This window comes from Homalodisca vitripennis, chromosome 2 (assembly GCF_021130785.1).
Source record: "Homalodisca vitripennis isolate AUS2020 chromosome 2, UT_GWSS_2.1, whole genome shotgun sequence".
Lineage (NCBI taxonomy): Eukaryota > Metazoa > Arthropoda > Insecta > Hemiptera > Cicadellidae > Homalodisca > Homalodisca vitripennis.
The window spans coordinates 43,803,115-43,827,525 of NC_060208.1; the positions used below are offsets into that span (position 1 = coordinate 43,803,115).

A 24,411-nucleotide genomic window follows, 5' to 3' on the forward strand; every position below is an offset into this window, starting at 1 on the left:
TAAGGAAAAAACTAATTTAGACACAGAGTTTACAAAAATAATTTAATCGATTTGAACATGTTTATAGTCCAATACTGAATAAATACAAAATATACAAAACACTTGCCTTGGAAAATATGTACAAAATATATTCAGGAAGGATCAGACTTTGGATGTTGGGCACTTTGTAAAGTTTCTAAAGGAACATAAAATGTAAAATATGTGACACTTATGAAAATCTATTGTAGTTGTTAATGCTAACTATTATTCAGTGTGGGTGCAGCATTTAGATCTCTTACTCAAATATAAATATACAAAAAACACTAAAAATTTAAATTAATATTTACAAATAACAAAGTAGATTTCATGTATCTTAGTTATTAGGCTTACAAAGTCCATTTCATAATTATTATCTAAGTTTTTCATTTCACACTGTGTTAAAATGTTGTTAACACGACTACAATCTATACATATTTTAGTCTCTGTATTGATTTCAGTCGAGGTAGTAAACTTAAACAATAACATCTCTTACTGAAGATGATTATACAACGGAAACAGAGTATTTCATTGTCTATTGCAAATGTTTTAACCTGGTGTGGATTACTCATGAAGATGTGAAATGCCTGTGCACACACACTACATTGTTACTCGTACATAGTACATTGTTGATTTTCTAGTATTTTGCGTTGGATATTTAAAGAAGAGATAGAAAAACAAATTGGAAAAATTACTTTTTATATCCAAAATTAGTCATAATTTGATGAATAATGGTTTTCTGTGTGGATTTTAACTGTTTGATAACTGTTTGTCAACAACACATTACTTGATTTTAGCCATCACTAGTATTTGTTTCAATTATTGAATCTGCTTGTAGTATACAATTTCGTTTTTAACATTTCCTGAAAATAAGTTTCATGATATTAAAGTAAATTTTCTACTAATAAGCCTGATAGTTTTGTGACAAATCAACTTAAAACCCAGAAATCAATAGTTTTAACACTCATTTTAAATATTTTCTCTTGTGTAAAGTATTTTTAAGGAATTAATATATGTTTTAAAACTTATATGTATCCTGTGTTTTTGAACAAATTTAATTCAGTTAACTGTTATTTAGTTGTTTTAACTAAATTAATTCTTTGTTTAGCAAGGTTGACTGAACAATCTGTAATCATACACAATTATCACTTTGTATTTTTTTTTAAATTCACAACAGAGTTGAGACAAGGTTAATTACTTACCAAGTATATTTAAGTATCCCATGTAATTGTCTGGACTGAGGACTAATTAGCATATTTTATTAAGGCAACGTGCACACATGTAGCCTTAACCTTACTTTGTGTGTGTACATACACAGTGATTATAAAGTCTACTGCAATGCTAATTTTTGAACGGTTGAAAATAGAAAATGAAATTTTAAAGTTATTTCTAGGTTAATAATGCCTAATTTTTCACATTTTAAAATTTCTGGGTGTAGCTCATTGAAGAAAGCCCAACTCCAAGTGAGGAGTGAGGATAAAAATTTTAATTTTTGAGTTAGGAGAGCACTCCCTCTTCATGGGACATCTGTAAATGTTCATTTGTCATAAAGTAAATACTATTGATTTGGAACCATCTCCATGACTCATTTTTTATCTGAAGCTGAAGATTAACATGGAGGAGACTACATGATCTTCCTGTGTGTGTGTATCTGTGTATGTATGTATGTATGTATATATAACATGTATGATTACATGGTGTCTAATGGAGCCTTCATACAAGGTGTGTTCAGTATCTAATCTCATTTTCTATTATGCAACTATTACCACAGGAGTGAGATACACACTGGCATGTAACAACGCCAATGCAACAATGGTGTATATGCATATGTCAATTACATGACCTTGATATTATGTCGATCACCTACAGTCAGTTAAACATCAAACTCTATAACAAATTGTTGTTCATAGGAATACCAAATCAAATTGTAGTAAATTTAATTTAGGAGTTCCCAGGGTTTTGTTCTTGGATTCTTCTTGTTTGTTGTTGCTGTGAATTCTACTTTTAATGTGCCTTGTAATACTGTATTGTATACAGATGATAACATTCTTTTAAATTCCAATACAAACACAATAATTATGACAGTTAAATGAGAATGATCTATGAAAATAGCTTTAAAATGGTTTCATGCGAAAAGTCTGGTGGTAAATCATATACAAGTTTAACACATAACATCTTCTTTAAAAAAAACCCGTTGAAAGTAATAATATTGTTAAATTATAAGATTTAAATCTAGATAATAAATTTGGAATTATCATGTAAATTATTTACATACAAAATTGTCTGGAGTTATTTATTTGTTATGTAAACTAAAAACTGTGTTAGTCAGGAAATGTTGATTATTGCATACTGTTTTTTTCTATTCTCATTTAAGATATGGTGTAACTCTGGAAGAACAGCACCAACTCAAACAAGTATTTATCTTGCAAAAGAAGCTTTGTTAATCAATGAATGTCTTTATACATGAATCATATGTGTCATTATTTAAAGAATTTCAAATTATGAAATTACCATTTCTTATTGATACTAATCAAAATAAAAAAATGGAATACCTTTATAAATAGACGTTTATAGGCACCACATAACACATGAATACCTGTTAGACCTGCATTTTGTTAGATTATACAACTTTTAAAATACTCATATGATTTTATATATAAACTATTAAATAAGTTGCAAAAAAGCACTTAGTTATTCCATTCAATAAATTTAAAGTTACCATAGAAAAATGGCTAAAATGCTTTTTTATCTTTTCATGATTAACTGACCTGACATTAGATCATTATTTTTTAAACTCGATCTTTAATTGAGTTATAGGATTTCAATTAATAAATGGATATTATTTCTTTGTTTATTACAGTCTACTTATCTATTTACTTTGTATATTATGATATATTTTTCTTGTATTACTGAAGCGAATAGGTTTGGAAAGATGTCATTATTGTGTGTAAGATTACGTTAAATATACAATAATGAAGCTTGACTGTCTTTTGATAATTTTTAATTCTGACTAATGACAATATAAATACTTTGAACCTTAACTCATGAGCTCATTATATTATATTTTGTGCACCAAGATTAACCTGTGGAACAGCAATACTACATCGGATTTTAAAAAACCCCAGGTAATTCCTATGTTAAAACCATTCAGGGTAACTTTAAAATTAATTCCAAAGAACTTGTTACCAGAACAAAGTAGCTTGTTCAGGGCATGCTAGAATGCATGAAAAATAGCCCTAATTTTTTCAAAACATATCAGGTAATGAATCATGAGTACAAGTGTTAAATCCAGAAACCAAAGTGTAATCTTTCCAGCAGAAACATGCAACATCTCCCTGTCCAAAAAAAGAAAGTTAAATTCAAAGCAAAACCGAGGTCATGCTGACAGTATTTTTACTGCAAAAGAGTAGTTCATCGTAAATCAAAAGTGTACTACTTAGAAGTTCTAGTCATGTACTTGATACAACTGTCTTGACAGCTTCATCAGGACAATGCTTCAAAAACACAAAAGCATATCTGAAATCCATTCCAAAAGAAGCCTCTAAGACTTGCTTACAAAAATGACAGGAGTACTACAATAAGTGTTGGGAGTCTATATTTAAAGAGATCACTTGTGAACACACGTTAATGAATAAATTACATTTTCCAGTTAAGATTAGATACCTTTCAAACACACCTCATAATTTGCTTGTGTAATTTAAATAAGTATTAAGCATTTTAATTTATTTTATGTAATTAGTAACATTTAAGTAAAAATCATAACTTTGGAGTACAAATTACTGTATTATATATCTAAATACTTTCACATCCAACAACAAATATTGAATAGCTATTAGTATTTTATATTTATTAATAACTTAGGGTTCAGAGTGGGTGAGTCCAAACTAAAATATTTTGTTACTTGAGACAAATAAATTTACCAACAGTAGGTAAAACAAAAATGTTCCACAAGTAAACATATCTTTACCAATACTCTTAACGTGTTTAACAATTTCACAAGCAAACACATCAAATGATAGTATTGAATTCAATTAAAATAATTTGCATTCTTACACTAAATGTTTTAAAAATAGTTATGTTAAGAAGGCACACAGAATAACCTTAGATAATTTCACTCATGAAACAAAACACTACTAAACCCCCAATACCAATGGTTGATTTTAGATCTTTTTACAAATATGTTTGACATTCACAGTAAAACTTATATACAAAAACTCGTCTCTTATAGACTAAGGTTTCTTAAAATAATCTAGCTAAATAACGGAAATGGTGAAAACAAATATAATAGTAAGAAACATTCTTGTGCAAATAAAAATAGGTACAAAATACAACACTGGTATCGTTTCAATAAATGACATTAATTTATCATTTTATTAAGACTTACTTTAAATGTTTTGAATTCGTAAACTAAATTTCCGTAATTTGATATACTATATGCTGAGATATTTAGTTACGCCAGTGTTGAGCTAACTGATGAAATTTTTCAACCAACACTGGCATGACAGCTGAGACAGAATCATCTAGAAGGTTTTTAAAAAACTGAACTGCTTGCTCGTCTGTTTTTTCAAGTTGTAACTTGTCCTGTACCTTCTTGATTGCTTTATCAGGTTCCAACGCGATGTCTGGCACATTGGCATTCACCATCAATGAAAATAAGTAGAGGATCACATTGGCATTTCTGCGGAGGTGAAGGAAAGCAGTGTAGCAGAGTTTACGAAATTCATGGTAGTGTTCAGAGTCTGTACCACCCATCGCTTCCACCATCTCCTTGCTGAGTTTCATAGGTGGAGGGAGAGGCTTTGGGTCTCGTCCAAGGATATATCCAAAGTCAATGTGGAACAATTTACCCGATGTAGTCAGCAACAAATTGTCTAAATGCCGGTCTCCCACACCTAGGATGTACGTAATGACACAGTAACCGGCACAACTGCGTATGTAACTATCCATGACATCAGGTGTGATACCATAAGGACTTGTCTCACTTGGGTGCCTCTTCCTCAGGAAGTTTTGAATGGTACCTTCCGAGTTTAATACATCTGCAACAGTTTGGGAATCAATGTACTGTACAAATCCATGTTTTGTTCCTGTAGCGAGAACTCTATAAGGTGTAAGTTTCAAGTCTAGATTTTCTAACCTTAACAACTTATCCATCAATGTTATGATCTGCAAAACAAATTGATCCTGCCGTAAATCATCACCATGCTTGAATATTGCCACATACTCTGGTCCTTCAGTTGTTTTAAAAGTCAGACGTAAAGGCATCAAGGCTGATTTAAACAGGATAGCGTTATGTGGTACAATACCTCGAATGCATATTCTAGGATCTAAAGGAAATGGGATGGGGTCAAAGTCCGCTAGATTAATTTTGAATGCCTCACTATCGGCCAACAGCACCTGCAATTGCTCTATCTTTTTCTTTCGATTGCAATTTTCTCGTTGGACACTCTTAACCAACTTCACCAACTCATCTATCAGGGCAACTTGATGCTGAAGTACCTGTTGTTGTTTCTGCCATTCAGCAAAGCCATTTTGTAGAGTCTCTTGAAACATACGCATAACAGTTAAGTACATTTCCCTAACTTTTGTATCTAGCTCTACGGTGACTTCTTGATCTTCACATTCAGTAATGAGATACCAATAGAAGTAGTTGGCCAATGTCGAGTTATGACAAGCCCTTTGAATAAGAAAAGTAGCAAGATTTTGATCTTCATCGTTTTCAACATCTAAATCACTCTTGCTATTTTTGGACTCATGGGATCTACTTGTAGATGGACCTAGAATCTCCTTTTGATCATTGTCTGATACACAAGACTCTTTCATTTGCATCCTCTTATAAGCTTCATTTATCTCATAAAAGTCCTCATACTTGAGAGCTTGCACAAGCTGAAGTAGGTAGAGCAACAGATCATCATCTGATGCCTGTTGTAGTCTTGTGATAGCATATCTTCGCACAGCCGGATGGGTAAAGACTGGACTTAACAATTGCAGAGAATCTTCCACCTCCATAGGTGCCCACTGCTGTAACATATCCACTGCTTGACGAGCTTCCACAGCTAACTCCCAGTTTACACAGTGAAGAAACTTGGCCAGTGCTTGTTTCTGAGCACTCAAATAAAATCTGTACTTCCATATCATGTCTTGTTCTTCAGTAGTTAATTGCTTTGTTGGTGGATAAGCCACAATTTTATTCAGTTTATCCCTAATCAATGAGTTGGGCTTTAGATCTTTATCAGATACTCCTCTGTGCAGACTACGGGTAAGGTTATGATGTTTATTTTCAACCAAATTTTCTTGCAGTACCTCAGAATCTGGAACCAGAACAATATCTGGGTGATCTCTGAATTGATATAATTCATCTCCATCTTGCTCGTAAAACACAACAGAATATTTAATTCCATCTTTAGTGACTTCAGGGAACTCAACCATCAAGTACAGATAATCTGAACTCCTTTTTTCTGCTTCTTTGATTTGCTCAATTTTACAAAATGCCAACCGATCCAACCAGTCCACTTCTGGTAAATGGCCTTCACGATGTTTTTTTGCAAGTTTACCCAACTTAGTGATCTGTTTCTTACCATCATGACAAGCCTTGCCTGGTGTGGAGCTCTGTGTACTACCATCAGCTACACAATCTGGCCAGACCCTCAGATCTATCATGCCCTGTCGGAACACTCCATGCTTGCTGAAGAGCGAGATGGTAGTGCCCCCAACTGGCTTCCTAGCTGTTGCTCCCACACAATCGTAAAGGGTTATTGCCAACATTGCATCACGAGGGAGGTCACTAAAATTCAATGGTAAGTTGATCCACTCATTTCGCATAGTAGATGAGGTTTGAGCCCTATGTGAAGTATAAACAGGCAGGGCAAGAGGTCTACCACCAGAAAAAATCTGACACTCCACCATCAAGTCGGCACTTGAATTCTCATGTAGTCCACAAAATTTGATCATAGGATCTGCAAGAATCTGATCATACTCAGGAACAGGATGGACTCCCTTCAATGGACCAATCTTGATCTGCACATTAACATCCATACAGGAACTGTAGACACAGTGAAGATAGTCGTCCGGCGTCTTCATGTTGTTCAGATAAGAATTTTATATCAAGATAAATATAAATTCAACCAATATTTTTTTCGGTCCTTACGAACTGATCTGGATATAACTGCTCTTCATTTTGATTCATAATTAAATCATAGATATCTGAAAACAAAAACAAAAAATTAGTTTAAAAAACTACAATTAAATAGTTGTGGAACATTTTTTTGTTTAATAAATCAACTTGTAAACAAAATCTTCTTAGTTTAAGAAACAAGACCAGTAAATAAATGATAAAACACTAATCAAACATGCTATGTAATTAATTAAAAATTGAATTTTAATGGCAGTACTTTAAAAAAATATCTTTTTTATAATACCAGTAAGAATGATTGGCTTTGCTTCTATTGTAAATTAAAATTTATCTGTCAATGTTAGATAAAAAAGACAAAATCACATCACACACAAATTTTTTATCACAAAAGTTAATTTTAGTAAAAATAAAACAAAACGCATCAATTTATTTAATAAACCACAAATACCAAAAATAAAATAAATTAATGCCAACTTAAAATATTTACTTATAAAGAGTATTCTCTAAAACTATGTTTTCTGTAGTATGTCAGAGTATAAAAAAATTTTAAGTCACTAGCAAAAATTATGTTATTACCATTGCAAGTGTTCAAAACTATTAGTAAATTGATTTATTTGTTCCTTTAGAAAATCGTGACTAGAAGCTCAACTATATTCAATTTATACAAAATAAGTTTAACATTTGTAAAATTGAAGGATAATAACATGAAAACATCCATTGCAGTTTTAAACACTATAATGGAATAGACTTCTATTATTTTTTTGACGAGAAAATGAAAATCTTGAAGATCAAACATATACAGGATATTTGTTACTTTAAAATATATATGACTTTCAGTTTTGAGCAGAGTATTTGAGTGTAGTGTCTATCAACAGGTTGCTTTCTTTCTGGGACGGAAAGTTTTCACTATAATCTCACATTGCAGTCATTTATGTAGAGACCATGCATAAATACTTTCTTTTATTATAAATTAACTGTGTCAAATAACAGGGAAAGCTTTAAATAGTTTGGAGCAACTCTTTCAGATACTTCCAAATTTGTATTTTAGATCTGACGATAAACTATATCTAACATTAAGATTTATAATTGAAGCAAATTGTTACACAATAAAAAAAAAATAGTACAACATACAATAAATGACAGTACTCCAGAGATCATTGTTCAGGTAAGGGAGGTTCAATGATCCATCATGATTCCAATGCAAACAATCAAGAAAACATCTCTACTGACAGCATTGACGCCATTGTGAAACAAATTCACTTCTCGACACATAGTTACCCAGTTGCAGCATTGACATTGGACAGTGAAATTCATATCTCTGGAATGATTGCGTCAACTGCAATATAGTCCATAAAGACACTTGGCTAACCACTTCACCAAGCAATTTTGGGCTGTCATATAGGTAACTCTTGTTATAGTTTATGGGTTAACGTGCAGCTCTATAGTAAATGTTATTATTTGAGGGCTATACAAGTAACTTATTTATTCGTCCAACTCAACAACCAGATGAATTTCTATCACACTATTCCTTAAACAACTTCTATATTTCAGGTCAACTAATAAACATGTCTCACCTTTTAAAATAATTTTATACTCAATATGAATTCAACCACATTTTAATTGTACACGCCAAGGAGTAACGTTTTAAAGGACTTGCCATTAACAATAAGGTTGTAAATAGTACTCCAATATCTGGAGTATCAGGTTACACGTTTGCAACATATAATGTATATTATCTAGTACCATTATCAGTTACTTGTTATACACCCATATAATGATCATGAAATTTCAATAACATAGTGAATGTGTTACCCTTCTTCTTATTCTAAGGGGTGGCCTATTGCAGTGCCTCAAGAGTCTTTTGTGCACTACGGTAGTATACTGTTAAGCCAACCAGTTTACAATTTTAGCAGTTCTACAAACTGCAAAATCTAGGTTCTTGGGTGGGGAAGGTAACCAATTAAGGATGGGTAGTACAAGAGGAGGGCATAACAGGGTGATCAACTCACACAAAAAAAGACAGAGAATTTTGGTGGGAGAGAATATTTACTGGATCTATTTTTTTTCTGATTGTTTACATTTTTGCATGGTTAATTTCAAGAGGCATATGCTGATCTTTCTCTTTTTTTGGTGATGGTTACTAGCCTAGGAGTGATTCTGGATATTGAATATACAAGCTATTGTAGTGAGTGCACTTTTTAACAGTCGCCTTCCTCAAGGGTGGCGTCTGACCTTCTCTCACTACGTAGATTGATGACTTCTCGGGTAATAGGTCTGATTACGGGAAATGGTCACCTGAGGAAGCATCTTCACAGATTTGGCATCCTTCGAGAGGATCCGCTCTGTAGAATATGTGATGAGCAGTACATGAAACTGCTGAACACCTGCTCTTTGATTATCCTGCAATAGCAAGGGAGCGGTATGCCATCTTTGGTAGTTTGGACAAGAGTGGTGAATTTCCCCAGGAGTACCTGATAGGTTGTTTTCGGCGGTTTGTGGAACTGCTGAAATCATAGACTGGTAGGCCTCATAGTTTACTTCTAGGGTGCGCAAAAGGCCCTTCAGGCTTAAGTGCATGGCAATAGGCCGCCCCATAGTAGAAGTAGTAGAAGAAGAAGAAGAGTGCACTTTTAAGTTAATTCCTATAAAAGATAAAATGTTTCTAAGATTATCTAAGATTGGAAAAGTTTCGATCAGAAATAATTCTGGTCATCACTGCAGAGCCCATACTGGTAATATATACATTATATATATATATATATATATATATATATATATATATATATATATATTATATATATATATATAATATTATACGTATATATTATTATTATTTACTGGTCTTGTTTCTGAAACAGGTGGAAATAAAAGATTATTGTTTGCAAGTTGATTTTTTAAACAAAAGCACGTTCCACAAGATATAATTTGTTCTATAAAGACATCTAATTTTAAGAAAAGACAATGTGCAGTTTTCTTTTATTTCGTAACGAAGATTTATAATCTTTGTGTACCTAACTCAAGTATGTTGCCCATAATTGTCCTACTACATAGAATATTATAGTTTGTAATATTTTTAACTCTCAAGTACTATTCCAAGGGGTGTTTTTTGTTTGTCACCATCAAACTGAGAGTCTATCACAGTCTGCGATGGTGGCTGGAGGGATTACTCTCAGCCGGTTTAACTAACTAGTTCTTTTTATAAGGTTTTTGGGCTTTATGAAACTGCATTGTTTGTTCTTTTTTATTTACTTTTGAGCATTTTTGTTTTTTAAACCAACAAATAATGTGAAGTGGCTAAAGTATTTACTAAGTATTCCTACCTAAGACATTAAGGTTTTAGTTGAGTTTGAAATATACTTTTATTTATTTCAAGCATTTATCAGACTATCTGGAATGTTGAAATATTATTAACTATGATTATAATTAATGCAATTAATCTTCCTGCTGACAACATGAAATTATTTTGAGTACTACGTCTATGTCAAGGAGTGTTCTTTGGTATGTTCCCTGTGCTGATAGCCAGAGGCATTAGTGTCAGCTCTTTCAAGGTTAAAAGCCCTTTGGGGGCTTTATGCACTTTAATTGTTTTCTGTTCTTTTTATTCACATTCTTAGCATTTTCCATTTAAAAAAGATAAACCATATGAAAATAATAGAAATTCCAAAGCCATTTAGAAAGTTTTGAATGAAGTGACTGGTCAAGCTAAACAAATAAAACAGACTATAACACTAGACATAAATTACACATTGATTTCTGATCCATTTTCTGTTGCCAACTATTTTAACGATTACTTTGTAAATATAGTGAGTTAACTAAATTTAAACAATCCTCAATAAAAAAATTTTCCTCTACTGCATTATAAAAATTCCTTTACAAAAGTATACAAAGTAAATTCAATTTTTATTGATTCAGTTCTACCACATGAGCTGGTGAGTGTTATTAAATCACTTAAAAATAATACTTCACCTGGTCTGGATGGAATTAGTTCCTTCACAATTAAGATCTATCCCAAAATCATGGATGTCTTGTTGTACATAATTAATTTGAGTTACAACAGTGGAGTCCTTCCAAAGCAGTTAAAAATGCAGTAGTAATACCAATATTTAAAAAAGGTTCTGATTTGAACAGCAGTAATTATCGTCCTATATCTTTGCTTTCATGCTTCTCAAAAATATTTGAAAAACTAATAAAACAACAATTGTTTAAATTTTTTTAAATGACAAATTTTTTTAGTAATAATCAATTTAGGTTTAGATCTGGTTTGAATACAGAGAATGCACTATTACATTTCATGACAGATGTGAATGATGGTTTGAATGAGGGTAAATTTGTTAGTGGTCTTTTCCTCGATATAACAAAAGTCTTTGACACAGTGAACCATAAAATTTTATTGGACAAATTATATTAATGTAGAGTGTGTGGAATTGCATACAAATGATTTCAGAGTTACTTGAAAGATAGGAAGGAATGTGTAAGAGTTAATTCTGTATTAAGTGACTCTGGAATAATAGAGCAAGGTGTACCCCAAGGATCTGTCCTGAGAGCAATATTATTCATTGTCTACATAAATGACTTATGCAATGGTAGTTTATAAGGAAAAATAACTTCTTTTGCTGACGACACAGCTCTCTGCTATTCAGAAGCTAATTGGAACAGTATAAGGTCCAGTATGGAAAATGATTTGAAAGCACTTCAGTGATGGTTTACTATGAATCACATGCTGCTGAAAGTAGAAAAAACTAAATATATCAATTTCAGCCTCAAAAAAGAAATTTACTTTGAAAATCAAGTTTATTACAAATGTGCAAAGTGTCTAGGTGTTCAAACTGTATGTATCGGGAATAGTTGTGCTGTAGTTGATAGAGTAACGCATATAAAGTATTTAGGAATTTTTGTTGACAGCGAGGTTAATTGGAAAACTCATATAAATCATTTTAAAAACAAAATTAATAATACTTTAAGGTATATTTATTTTTTTAGAAGATTATGTAATGAAAGAGTTATGCGTATGCTATATTTTTCATTGATTCAGAACACAATTGATTATGGAATCACTTTTTGATACTTATTTGAATGCAATATATGTTCAACAAAAACATGCAGTTAGGTTAATATTAAATAAAAGAAAGACGTCCCCTTTTTTTGGAGTTGAAAATTTTTCCATTGAAATACATTTTTGTATATAAAGTTCTAAAGATTATCTTTTGCAAGAGTGGTAACATGTCACAAAAAAATATAGAATATAAGCAAAAATTAAGATCCGGGAATCAATTTACAGTTCCAAAACCAAATTCCAAATTTTTTTTAAGAACATTAAATTTTATAGCACCAAGAATTTTTAACAAATTACCAAACAATATTAAAGAATTACCGAATATTAACACATTTTTGAAAAGACTTAGAGAATGGCTGCTAACTTTGGAGCACCTTGACTTCCTAATTAAGATTCAGCATTAACATTTACGCTTGTACACCATAAATATTTTCCATCATTATTTTGCTTAGATGCTCTTACACATACAGCAAATAAAAAAAATTTTCTCTTCAACATCTTTTCTATTAATTATTTTCATTCCAGTAATGTCTCATGCAGCAAAACAAAGAAGCACTGATAGTAAGAAAAAACATTGGCCGAAAAAGAATAAATAAAAAATTTATTCTTTCACAATCTGGACGCTGTAAAATAAGTTTAATGTTAAATAATTAGAACCTCCAACAGCCCAAGTGCCTTGGGGGCCCTACATTTTCTCTTCTGCTATTTACAAAAGTCAATATATTTTGCAAGTTTTTATAATGATTAGATAAGTAAGGAGACTGAAAAAAGTTATATTAAGCTACTTTTTAAGTTATATTATGTTATTTTTTAAATCTAAATTCATGTTTAAGTTTTCATTTAGTGCATATAGTGCAGTCAGTTTTGGCCAGGTCAACAACAAACGAATACCTGTTGACCGAGTACTAAAAATTGAGATAGGCCTAACTCAATGAAACTTGGAACAAACAAGTATTAGAAGATTTTCTACACCATACATAAATTTGAAGTCAATCAGACAAGGTAATTACCTTTTTATGGATACTAACATTATTTGCGATTGTTGACCAGGGTCAACAACAGACAATAACCTTTTGATAAGGTACTAATAATTAAGATATCTTTGTCTTATGAACTTGAAATTTACAGACAGTATATAAAATCTTTTAACCAAGTAACAACTTTGGGTATAGTAACAAGTCGAATAAGTTTCATTCCAAGGTCTATTAAGATATCTCAATTCTTAGTATCCAAATAACATGTTTTCGTCAGAAGTCGAACTGGTGCAAAAGGCTTAATGAAAGGCGATATGAATAATTAGCACAACTCTGTCTGGCTGCAGTATAATAAGCGTCCAACACTTGAGTGATCGATAATATTGAATCATCAATTTGAACGATTTAAATGCTGTCAGACATGTTTACCCTATTAAGTAATTGTTAAGTACTACACTGCTTAAATTCACTATATATAAACTTATATTATTTCCTATGATCTTAAATACATATATTCCATTGATATATAAAAATATAGGTTCACTATAATACATTCTTAAAAGTCTCAAATATAATTCTGTTCGAAAGTCCTATCATGCGTATGGTATTTGAATAATGTCCACTAGAGACAGGAAATACTGGTGTTTGTCAATACTTATTACAAAATAAGGTGTTGAGTTATAATGTTCCTGTAACCTATTACGGTAATAGCACGTTAGTATACAAAAATTTAACTACAATTAATTTATAAACGAGTTAATTCAAATTTGACTATACAACACAACTATTGGGTACTACAAAGCCCTTATCTACTATTTGTTATTAGGCTAAACATACGCACGTATTATAAATATAAAAAGTTATACCATTAACAACGGTGATCTGAGCTTGAAATTGGATACTATCTCGAGGGATTTTTTTTCCTATTTTACCAGATGTGTTGGCAACGAAGCCCGCACTGAAGCCCATAGGCATTTCTGATGAGCATTTTCTCAAAATCGAATCAAGTCCCAGATTTTCCAACTTCTCCAACGTCAGATCGCATTGCAAGATTTAGGGTGGGTCCCACACTGCTGGCGAAAAAGGAAAACACCCCTTGAAACAGTACCCAAATTCAAGCTCAGATCACGTAAGTGCTTGTAAAGGTTATGTTTAACTTTAACGCATAATAACATTGCATAATGTAGTAATATTCCCATTCCTATCCTCACTGCGTACACAAAATGGCCTCAACTATTATTGGGTACAGAGTAACCCAAAATAAAAAATTGTTATGAGAACAAAATATTCAGCCCAGCTGTTACTGATTTAATAACAGTATCTCGATAATAGGTTACCACTGAATTACCTGTTACTGACGCTAATACTGCATCTGTAATGGCAACAAGTGCAGTGATTATGTGCATGTTTTATTTGTGTCAGACACAGGTAACCTTCAAAATATTAAAAAGTAAATGTTATGCTGTTTTTGTTGGTTATATTTTATAAAAACACATGTATACCCTAAGATTGTTTTGTAACTTAATTCACCGTAACATTATTACTTTTTATACTGTAATAAGAAACACAACGTAATTAAAATATAGTGTATTTTGGTTTAAGTAGTTGTAGTGAGGATTTTTTACTCATGAATATCGATGATTCAGTATTATCGATCACTCGAGTGTTGGACACTTATTATGCTGCAGCCCTCTTGTCTAATTTGTTTCAATTGTTCAGATGGTATAGAAAATCTTGCTATATTTCTTCATTCCAAGTTTCGTTGAGATATCTAAATATTTTGTAGCAGGTTAACAGGCAATTGCCGAATACTTGGTCAACAAAATAGTCAGACCTCAAATATATAGCCTACCATGTAGGATAGTGCACCAAGTTAAATGTTCATTTTTATAATTGAGTCTTAACTATACAAACACATTTATTTTCCCTACTTAATCTCTTAATTTTGTATACAAAAGTAATTTTAAATCAGATATTTAGATTTCACAACGATTTTCCATATAGTAGGCCTAGAATTTATCTTACCTCAGATAGATTATCCAAGACCATTGGTTTACAACGAAAAATATGTTAAGATTATTGACTACTTATTGATATTATTAACAAGTAATACATCAAATGGCAGTAAAAAGTAAATACAATAAAATTGTTCAGCTGCTCCAGAGTATAGTTTCCAATAAAATGATCTTACCCTGGCCTTTATCACTTCCAAACTTCCAAATAATAACATGACAACTGGAACTGACAGCAAAACTAAGTTTGCAGCCGTACGACGTACTACACTACCGTGAAGTTAGCGTCACGTTATCGTCCGTCTGTATTCCGTGCAACAATATTGCAGTCAACAATATGAAGGCACTAACAAACATTCAAAATCTGAAATAAAAGTATAAAACTAATTATTAACAAACGATCTTTCACAAAATCTACACAGTTTCTCGTATTTATTATTTACCACAAAGAATTCCCGTTAAATTTATAATAAATAAAAACCCACATATAATAACTAAACTGTAAAAATGTATCCTTAAAAGGGCGTTCTCTACTAAAAACCACTCCTGAGACTAAACCAAACAAGTGCCCGCAATTAAACTTTGTACACAGGTGCTCAATTACCTGAACTTTAATATACCAACGTCAAAAAGGTGGTGTCGGCCGTCAGAAGTCCTATCGTCTAAATTAGATGCACCGTTGGACGGGCGTTCTCGTATAAAAGTCACTACCGAGACTAAACCAAACAAGTGCCCGCAATGAAACTTTGTACACAGATGCTCTATAAGCTGAACTTTAATATACCAACGTCAAAAATGTGGTGTCGGCCGTCAGAGGTCCTATCGTCTAAATTAAATGCACCGTTAGACGGGCGTTCTCGTATAAAAGTCACTCCTGAGACTTAACTAAACAAGTGCCCGTAATGAAAATTTGTACACAGGTGCTCTGTAAGCTGAACATTAATATACCAACGTCAAAAATGTGGTGTCGGCCGTCAGAGGTTCTATCGTCTAAATTAAATGCACCGTTAGACGGGCATTCTCGTATAAAAGTCACTCCTGAGACTAAACTAAACAAGTGCCCGCAATGAAACTTTGTACACAGGTGCTCAATAACCTGAATGTTAATATACCAACGTCAAAAATGTGGTGTCGGCCGTCAGAGGTTCTATCGTCTAAATTAAATGCACCGTTGGAAGGGCGTTCTCGTATAAAAGTCACTCCTGAGACTTAACCAAACAAGTGCTCGCAATGAAACTTTGTACACAGATGCTCTGTAAGCTGAACTTTAATATACCAACGTTAAAAAGGTGGTGTCGGCCGTCAGAGGTCCTATCGTCTAAATTAAATGCACCGTTGGACGGGCGTTCTCGTATAAATGTTACTACTGAGACTTAACCAAACAAGTGCCCGCAATGAAAATTTGTACACAGGTGCTCTGTAAGCTGAACATTAATATACCAACGTCAAAAATGTGGTGTCGGCCGTCAGAGGTCCTATCGTCTAATTTAAATGCACCGTTTGACGGGCGTTCTCAAATAAAAGTCACTCCTGAGACTAAACCAAACAAGTGCCCGCAATGAAACTTTGTACATAGATGCTCTATAACCTGAACTTTAATATACCAACGTCAAAAATGTGGTGTCGGCCGTCAGAGGTCCTATCGTCTAATTTAAATGCACTGTTTGACGGGCGTTCTCAAATAAAAGTCACTCCTGAGACTAAACCAAACAAGTGCCCGCAATGAAACTTTGTACATAGATGCTCTATAACCTGAACTTTAATATACCAACGCCAAAAAGGTGGTGTCGACCGTCAGAGGTCCTATCGTCTAATTTAAATGCACCGTTTGACGGGCGTTCTCAAATAAAAGTCACTCCTGAGACTAAACCAAACAAGTGCCCGCAATGAAACTTTGTACACAGGTGCTCTGTAACCTGAACATTAATATACCAACGTCAAAATGTGGTGTCGGCCGTCAGAGGTCCTATCGTCTCAATTAAATGCACCGTTAGACGGGCGTTCTCGTATAAAGGTCACTCCTGAGACTAAACCAAACAAGTGCCCGCAATGAAACTTTGTACACAGATGCTCTGTAAGCTGAACTTTAATATACCAACGTCAAAAAGGTGGTGTCGGCCGTCAGAGGTCCTATCGTCTAAATTAAATGCACCGTTGGACGGGCGTTCTCGTATAAAGTCACTCCTGAGACTTAACCAAACAAGTGCCCGCAATGAAACTTTGTACACAGATGCTCTGTAAGCTGAACTTTAATATACCAACGTCAAAAAGGTGGTGTCGGCCGTCAGAGGTCCTATCGTCTAAATTAAATGCACCGTTGGACGGGCGTTCTCGTATAAATGTCACTCCTGACACTTAACCAAACAAGTGCCCGCAATGAAAATTTGTACACAGGTGCTCAATAACCTGAATGTTAATATACCAATGAAATTGAAGTTGTTTGTGTTTTGTACTTATTAGTTATATAAGTAATACATTACCTTTTTATTAGACAATACTCGTACTTCTTTTCTATGTAGTCAGGAAATTTTAAAAAAATGAGAGCTATAACAAAAAGTAAAATTAATATGATACAAACCTTTTTTTTTCTTTTTTTTGGTGGTGAAAAAATGCATTGCTGCACGAACGCTTTGTCTTACCGTAACCAAGCGAACAATTTTGGGGCTCTCCACTAGATAGTATTCTGATGGCATACCGCCATACCCACTAAAAAAACACCACTTTCTTCTTTTTTCTTCTTCCTTCTCTAGACTCTGGAACTCAACGGGTACAAACTTAAAAGATAATACCAACAAATATGTCATTACAATTTCTTAAAGCATATGTTATGTACGAGTATTTTAAATTTATATTACAAATACCCAACACCAACAAATTTTACTCTGCTATGCAACTATGGACCTATTTTACGGACATCAATTGCAGAAACTGTTACTGAAATGTCTATATACATGTATGATACATTATGTGAATGAATTTACAGGCCATGATTTAAGCAAAACAATTAAAATATTCGTGGATGGAAATGTTTACGCTAACACATGTATGGGATAAGAAGGACCGTATAACTACATCATTCCTGTTAAACAATGTTTTCAGTGTTTTGCCTATGGACATGTAGCAAGCACACCCTGTACTAATAATAGGCTATGTAGAAACTGTGGTGAGAGTTTTCATACAGATAAATGTCAGACCCCTTTAAAATGTATTCATTGCTTAGGTCCACACAGCAGCATCTCGAAAATATGCCCAGAATATACCCGTCAAAAGAACATTAAGGATAGGATGAGTTTGATGAAAGAGGACTATCATACGTCTAGCAAGTTTTTCCCCATAACATATAAAAAAATTAGAGGTAATGTTGTAAGACCTAACTCTTACGCTACTGCCACCAAAACCCGCACATATGAAACTAACTTTCCTGATCTTCCATTGATTAAGTTTAAATCAAATAGCCTATTAGAAACTGCCAACATGTTCTCGCCCTTAACTGAAGAAGGTTATTCCGAGCTTAACAGCAAAAACAGTGAGAGTAATTATAATGTTACATATACTCCCTCAGATATAGGCCAACAAAAATACAAAAATCATAGGATAGGCTATAAAAATAATAACTATAAGCCCAAGGTCTTACATCCTAATCGTGTTAGTGGCAGCAGAGCTAATACAGTACCTAATTCAAAAACTCATACGGATTTTCCAACCCAGGAAAAAGTAAGTCCTGACATTAGTAGTCAGCGTACGGAACAGGAAAAGGAATACTTACGCTCCCTGGTGAATAAAAAAATAGAGGAGATACAATTGAAACTTGGAACCACACCTATTTCATTCACGTCAAAAAAACAAGTTGATGATTTTTTGGCCCCTTTCAAAATGGGGGAGAATAACATTAATACAAAAACTAATATCTCCATGGACAGAAATTTTAAACAAAACACAAATAAAAGTTCCATTATAGGACATAGTTCATCTTCTGCAACTGTTAAACATGTTAAATAAGTTAAACGTGTTTCAGTGGAACGCAAGATCACTTAAACACAAATGGTCAGAACTTATGCATACAATTACAAAGAACAACATCCATGTGTGTATGATTCAGGAAACTTGGCTAACAGATCAAGATTACATTACTGATAACATGTACAATATTGAAAGGGTAAATAGATTTGATGGATACGGTGGTGTTGCAGTTATTTTACATAAGTCCGTTACATATACAAAAATATCTAGCTACAACAACAATATAATACAGTTAATCTGTATTAAAATAACTAATTTTAAGAAACCTATTTACATTTACAATATATATTGTAAACCTTCAAATAAAATTGAAAGAAGTTTTTGGCAACAATACTTATTCAATCAAGATCAAGGTTTTACATTATTATGTGGGGATATGAATGCTCATCATCCATACTGGGGAGCAATTACTCCTAACACAAGAGGAAATGATATTTTTCATGAATATAACAATTCATTATTTATTTTGCTTAATGATCACAGTCACACTACAATTCCCTCCTTAGATCATCATTCTTCTACCCTTGATTTATCTTTTGCGTCACCAAATATGCATGCTTTACTGGAAAAATGGGAAATATGTAAGGACTCTATGGGTAGTGATCACTTTCCTATAAGTATACAATTTAATGTGTCAAGTCTTACATTTCAGTATAATCCAGATTTTAGTAATATTAATAACAATAAATTTAATTTTAAAAAAGCAAACTGGCCACTTTTCACTAAGACTATTGAAACAAAAATTAGGGAGCTACAACCAATCTCTCCTGAATATAAAATGAGTGAACTCTATAATATTATTATACAGTCTAGTGAAGTATCTATTCCCAAAGTTAAAACTCCCACAAATAATTCAAGGCAAGCTTTTTCACCAAAACTATGGTGGACAGACAATTGTTCCCGGGCTGTTGCCCAAAGACGGCTAGCATTCACTACATTCAAGAAGCAAATGAATGCAGTTAACTACCGTGCATATCAAACAGCTCAATTGAAGGCTAGAGAAGTAATTCAATTGGCCAAGAAATTAAATTGGGAAAAATTATGCCAAGATATTGGGGAAAAAAGATCAAGTACATTTGCTTGGAAAATAGTGAAGAAGTTAAAAGGTAACAATAGTATTAATCATAATGATGCTGTTATAAATAACAATGAGGAATTGTGTGAGGGTTTCATGAAATACATAATTCCAGACTATGTACCCCATGTTAATGAAATGCAATGCATGGAAATGAAATCATATAGATCAACAAATGACCATTTAGAAACAAACTTTACGTTAAAAGAGTTACAACTAATAGTCCCAAGAGAAATAGCAGTTAAAAATGGTCAAATAAATAAATGTTTTCTTACAGCAAACTAATGGCAAAATTTAGTCAAATACATCATAAATAAATTTAAAATTAAAAAACCATTCCGAACCAAAATCGTCTATTAGGGGGTATAGGAGGGGTGGTTTTTTAGGGGTGAAAATGGTTTTTTTTTTTGCAATTTCTGAGTAAACAGTACATCCTATTGAAAAAAGTCAAATATAAAAGTTGTTAGAAATAAAAAAAATCTACAACTTATGTAGTAATCATTTTTGCCCTAATCTCAAAAATTTCCCCAAAAAATTCAAAAAACAGTTTTTTTTTTTTAATTTTTTTCTTTTAACAAAAATGGTTCGATTGAGCTGAAAGTTTGATCAAATATACTTTGTGCTATTCTAAAAATACTGTATTTTTTCATTAAGAAATATTCAGCCCGTTATAATAAAATTTCACTTTTAAAAAATTATTTTTGATAATTTTCAATCACCATTTTGAAACATTTTTTAAAATCAAAAAAGGTTCTCTGACGGCTCATTATTTTCGTGTTTTTGTCTATTTTGAAGAAATGAAATAAAAAATATGTATTTTTAAATTGAAAAAACTGCAGAAAAATTGAAAATAAACAAAATATTGACATTTTTCATTATACATTGTATTATTTACGTGGAAAAATTGTTATTTATTTATTTAAATTATATTTTTTTTAATGTTGAAGAATTTTCGAATATTTTTGAAAAGTTTTCGAAACATTGTTGGATGTGAAAGTTGGATTACAGGTATATAATAGTCCTCCTTGAAGTAAAAAGGGCGGGTCAATCCTATTCTTCTATTATACGGGTCTCAGTATGTTTCTAAGTCATTCAATAAGCAGCTGCTTTGTCGTCAGTCAAGTTATATTGGAGTAGTGTCGTGAAATAAGCCTCGTGATTAGCAATTTACAAGATTTTTGTCCATATAAAATACAAATCGTAAGTAAAACTTTTGCGAAACAAAAATTTTATAACAAATTAATTCAATACAAATTATTAAAAAATAATACAGATCATAAATCTTTGTCTCTACGCATACAATTTAATACGCATGCTATTTATCTAGTAATTTTTACGTATTTTCAGTATATTAATTTTAATCGTGCTTTTTCTCTTTCTTTCTGCATTTTATAGATTCATGTAAATGGTGGAAAAGGTACCTTCTTGTATCATTCGTAAAAGCCGCGATGGAGATTTGGTGAAAATAAAAAGTCGAGGGATAGATACTCTTATTTCGTCAAGTAAACAAAGCAATGATCAGCGGTACAAAACATTTCAGAAATTGACTGAAGTACACATTCATGATGGTTGTCGATCGGCATACAATAGAACCTCGAATCAATTGTTACAGCTTCCAAAGAACAAACAAGAAAAAAAATCTATTGGGAAGAAGATTATGAAAGAAGCATGTGATTTTGATTTTTGAGCATCATTGTGTTTTTTGTGAAGAACCTTGTAACCAAAATAGAGCATTTCGCGGCATGCAGAAGGTTGAGACTAATGACAAATTTTATCAACTTTAAAGGGAAGAGATTTTCAGAATCATTTAATAAAAGTCTGTTAGTTAGACTAAATTTTCTCAAAGAATCAGATGAAGTTCAAGCTTATTAATCATAATAGGTGCATGTCATCTTTTATGATGGGACAAGCTCAACATCTTGTAGACATACATCGAGTGTAGATTCTAAAGATTTCATAAGTTACTGCGTGTATTACTTTAAAAAAATTCATCCGAGTGCCAAATTTTTCCCTTAACGAAATTAAAGATTTTTGATGGTGATATCCCAACATTAAATACATTAAAAAAAATTGAGTGATAGTTTTGATAACGATCTTGTGTTTTCCTTCAATGAAAGGAGATACAATCATTACATTTAAAAAAGCAGGGAAAAATTGAGTAGAATATGGTATGAATCACGATCAGATGACGTAAAATATGAAAAAAATATATTTATATTTTTTAAGTTCACTGAAAAAAACATAAATATTCAAAAAAAACTTTTGGAAAGAAATAATGGTTTCTTGATTAAATTTCAATAAGAATTGTAAGAAAATATTTTAAAGAAATAAAAAAAAAAATATATGATGAAAAATTACAAATTAAAAAAAACATTTACTAAGACTCGAATTCTGTTTTTTGATTTATTTAAAAATTTCCAACGTAATTGTTAAATATGAATGATTCATTATTATTTTGCCTAATGCTTACAAATAGCACTGGTATAAAAAAAATTATAATTTAAATAAATAATAACAAATTTTCCACGTAAATAATACAATGTATAATGAAAAATGTCAATATTTTGTTTATTTTCAATTTTTCTGCAGTTTTTTCAATTAAACTAAACTACATATTTTTTATTTCATTTCTTCAAAATAAACAAAAAAACGAAAATAATGAGCCGTCAGAGAACCTTTTTTGATTTTAAAAAATGTTTCAAAATGGTGATTGAAAATTATCAAAATAATTATTTAAAGTGAAATTTTATTATTATAACGGCTGAATATTTCTTAATGAAAAAATACAGTATTTTTAGAATAGCACAAAGTATATTTGATCAAACTTTCAGCTCAATCGAACCATTTTTGTAAAAAAAAAAATTAAAAACAAAAAAACGGTTTTTTTTGAATTTTTTGGGGAAATTTTTGAGATTAGGGCAAAAAATGATTACTACATAAGTTGTAGATTTTTTTTATTTCCAACAACTTTTATATTTGACTTTTTTCAATAGGATGCATTGTTTACTCAGAAAATTGCAAAAAACCATTTTTCATTCACCCCTAAAAACCACCCCTCCTATACCCCCTAATAGACGATTTTGGTTCGGAATGGTTTTTTTTAATTTATTTATGATGTATTTGACTAAATTTTGCCATTAGTTTGCTGTAAGAAAACATTATTATTTTTTCAATCAGGTAATACGACCGGACTATAACTATTAACAGTAAAAAAAAGAACACAATACCTGGCCTAGATGGGATTTCCTATAAAATGATTAAATGTTTGCCAATTAATGCCCTTAACATGCTCATAGAAATCTTTAATGATGTCTGGAATGGATATACTGACATTCCTACAACCTGGAAACACATCAGGGTCGTTGCCCTACTTAAACCTTCTAAAGAAAAAAATCTGGAGGAATCGTACAGACCAATTTCATTGATTTCTTGCTTTGCTAAAATTTTTAACTCAATGATCAAAAACAGATTAGAATGGCTTATTGAAAAATTTGATCTAATTCCTAGCACTCAATATGGATTCAGAAAAATGAAAGGTTGCAGTGATTATCTTATTACTTTCATAACAGACACTTTAATAGCCATGTCGTATAAAGAAACTACTGTTGCTACATCATTGGACATATCCTGTGCCTATGATAATGTTTTTATACCAGCACTGATAAATAAAATGTCTAATTTAGGTATTCCGCCTAAATTCTTGGTTTATTGCCACAACTGGCTTATCAACAGGCACTTAAGTTTCATTGATTCTAGGTTTACCTGCACTAGAGTTAGTAACAGTGGTTTACCTCAAGGTTGTGTTCTTAGTCCTTTGTTATTCTCCTTATACATATCAGACATAAATTCGTTTTTGCCGACACATATTAAATCTCTACAGTATGCTGACGATATTCTGCTATATTCTTCAAATAAACATTATGATGTAGTACACACGCAAATGCAACAAGCCATACGCAATCTAGTTACATATTTTGAAACGTTACACATGGAATTCAATGCCCAGAAAAGTAGTATAATTATCTTTTCCAGAAAAAGAGTTGTTGATCCTGACCTACAATACTTTATAAAGGAACACCGATTACCTCTAGTTGATACAATGAAAATTCTGGGTATTTTTATAGATAATAAGC

At 32.0% G+C, this 24,411-nt stretch overlaps 2 protein-coding genes across 2 annotated transcripts in view; both read right to left on the minus strand.

The window, feature by feature from the left end:
- The window catches only part of LOC124353860 (dynein regulatory complex protein 11), a 48,741-nt gene extending 33,296 nt beyond the window's left edge, over window positions 1-15,445 (minus strand). Inside the window, exon 1 of the mRNA XM_046803889.1 lies at window positions 15,363-15,445. The gene's annotated coding sequence lies outside the window, so the exon portion shown is untranslated. The remainder of the gene's footprint in view (window positions 1-15,362) is intronic.
- Window positions 28-15,417, minus strand: LOC124353859 (phosphatidylinositol 3-kinase catalytic subunit type 3-like). The gene is made up of 2 exons (XM_046803888.1): window positions 15,197-15,417; window positions 28-7,215 (listed from the first exon to the last, which is right to left on the minus strand). The coding sequence occupies exon 2, from the start codon at window positions 7,090-7,092 to the stop codon at window positions 4,462-4,464; it is 2,631 nt and encodes an 876-aa protein (XP_046659844.1). The 5' UTR covers window positions 7,093-7,215; window positions 15,197-15,417; the 3' UTR covers window positions 28-4,461.
- Window positions 15,446-24,411: the final 8,966 nt, after the last annotated feature.

Bases quoted from the DNA above. Each gene is read 5' to 3' on its own strand.
- LOC124353859 (XM_046803888.1), bottom strand. From the start codon at position 7,092: ATGAAGACGCCGGACGACTATCTTCACTGTGTCTACAGTTCCTGTATG.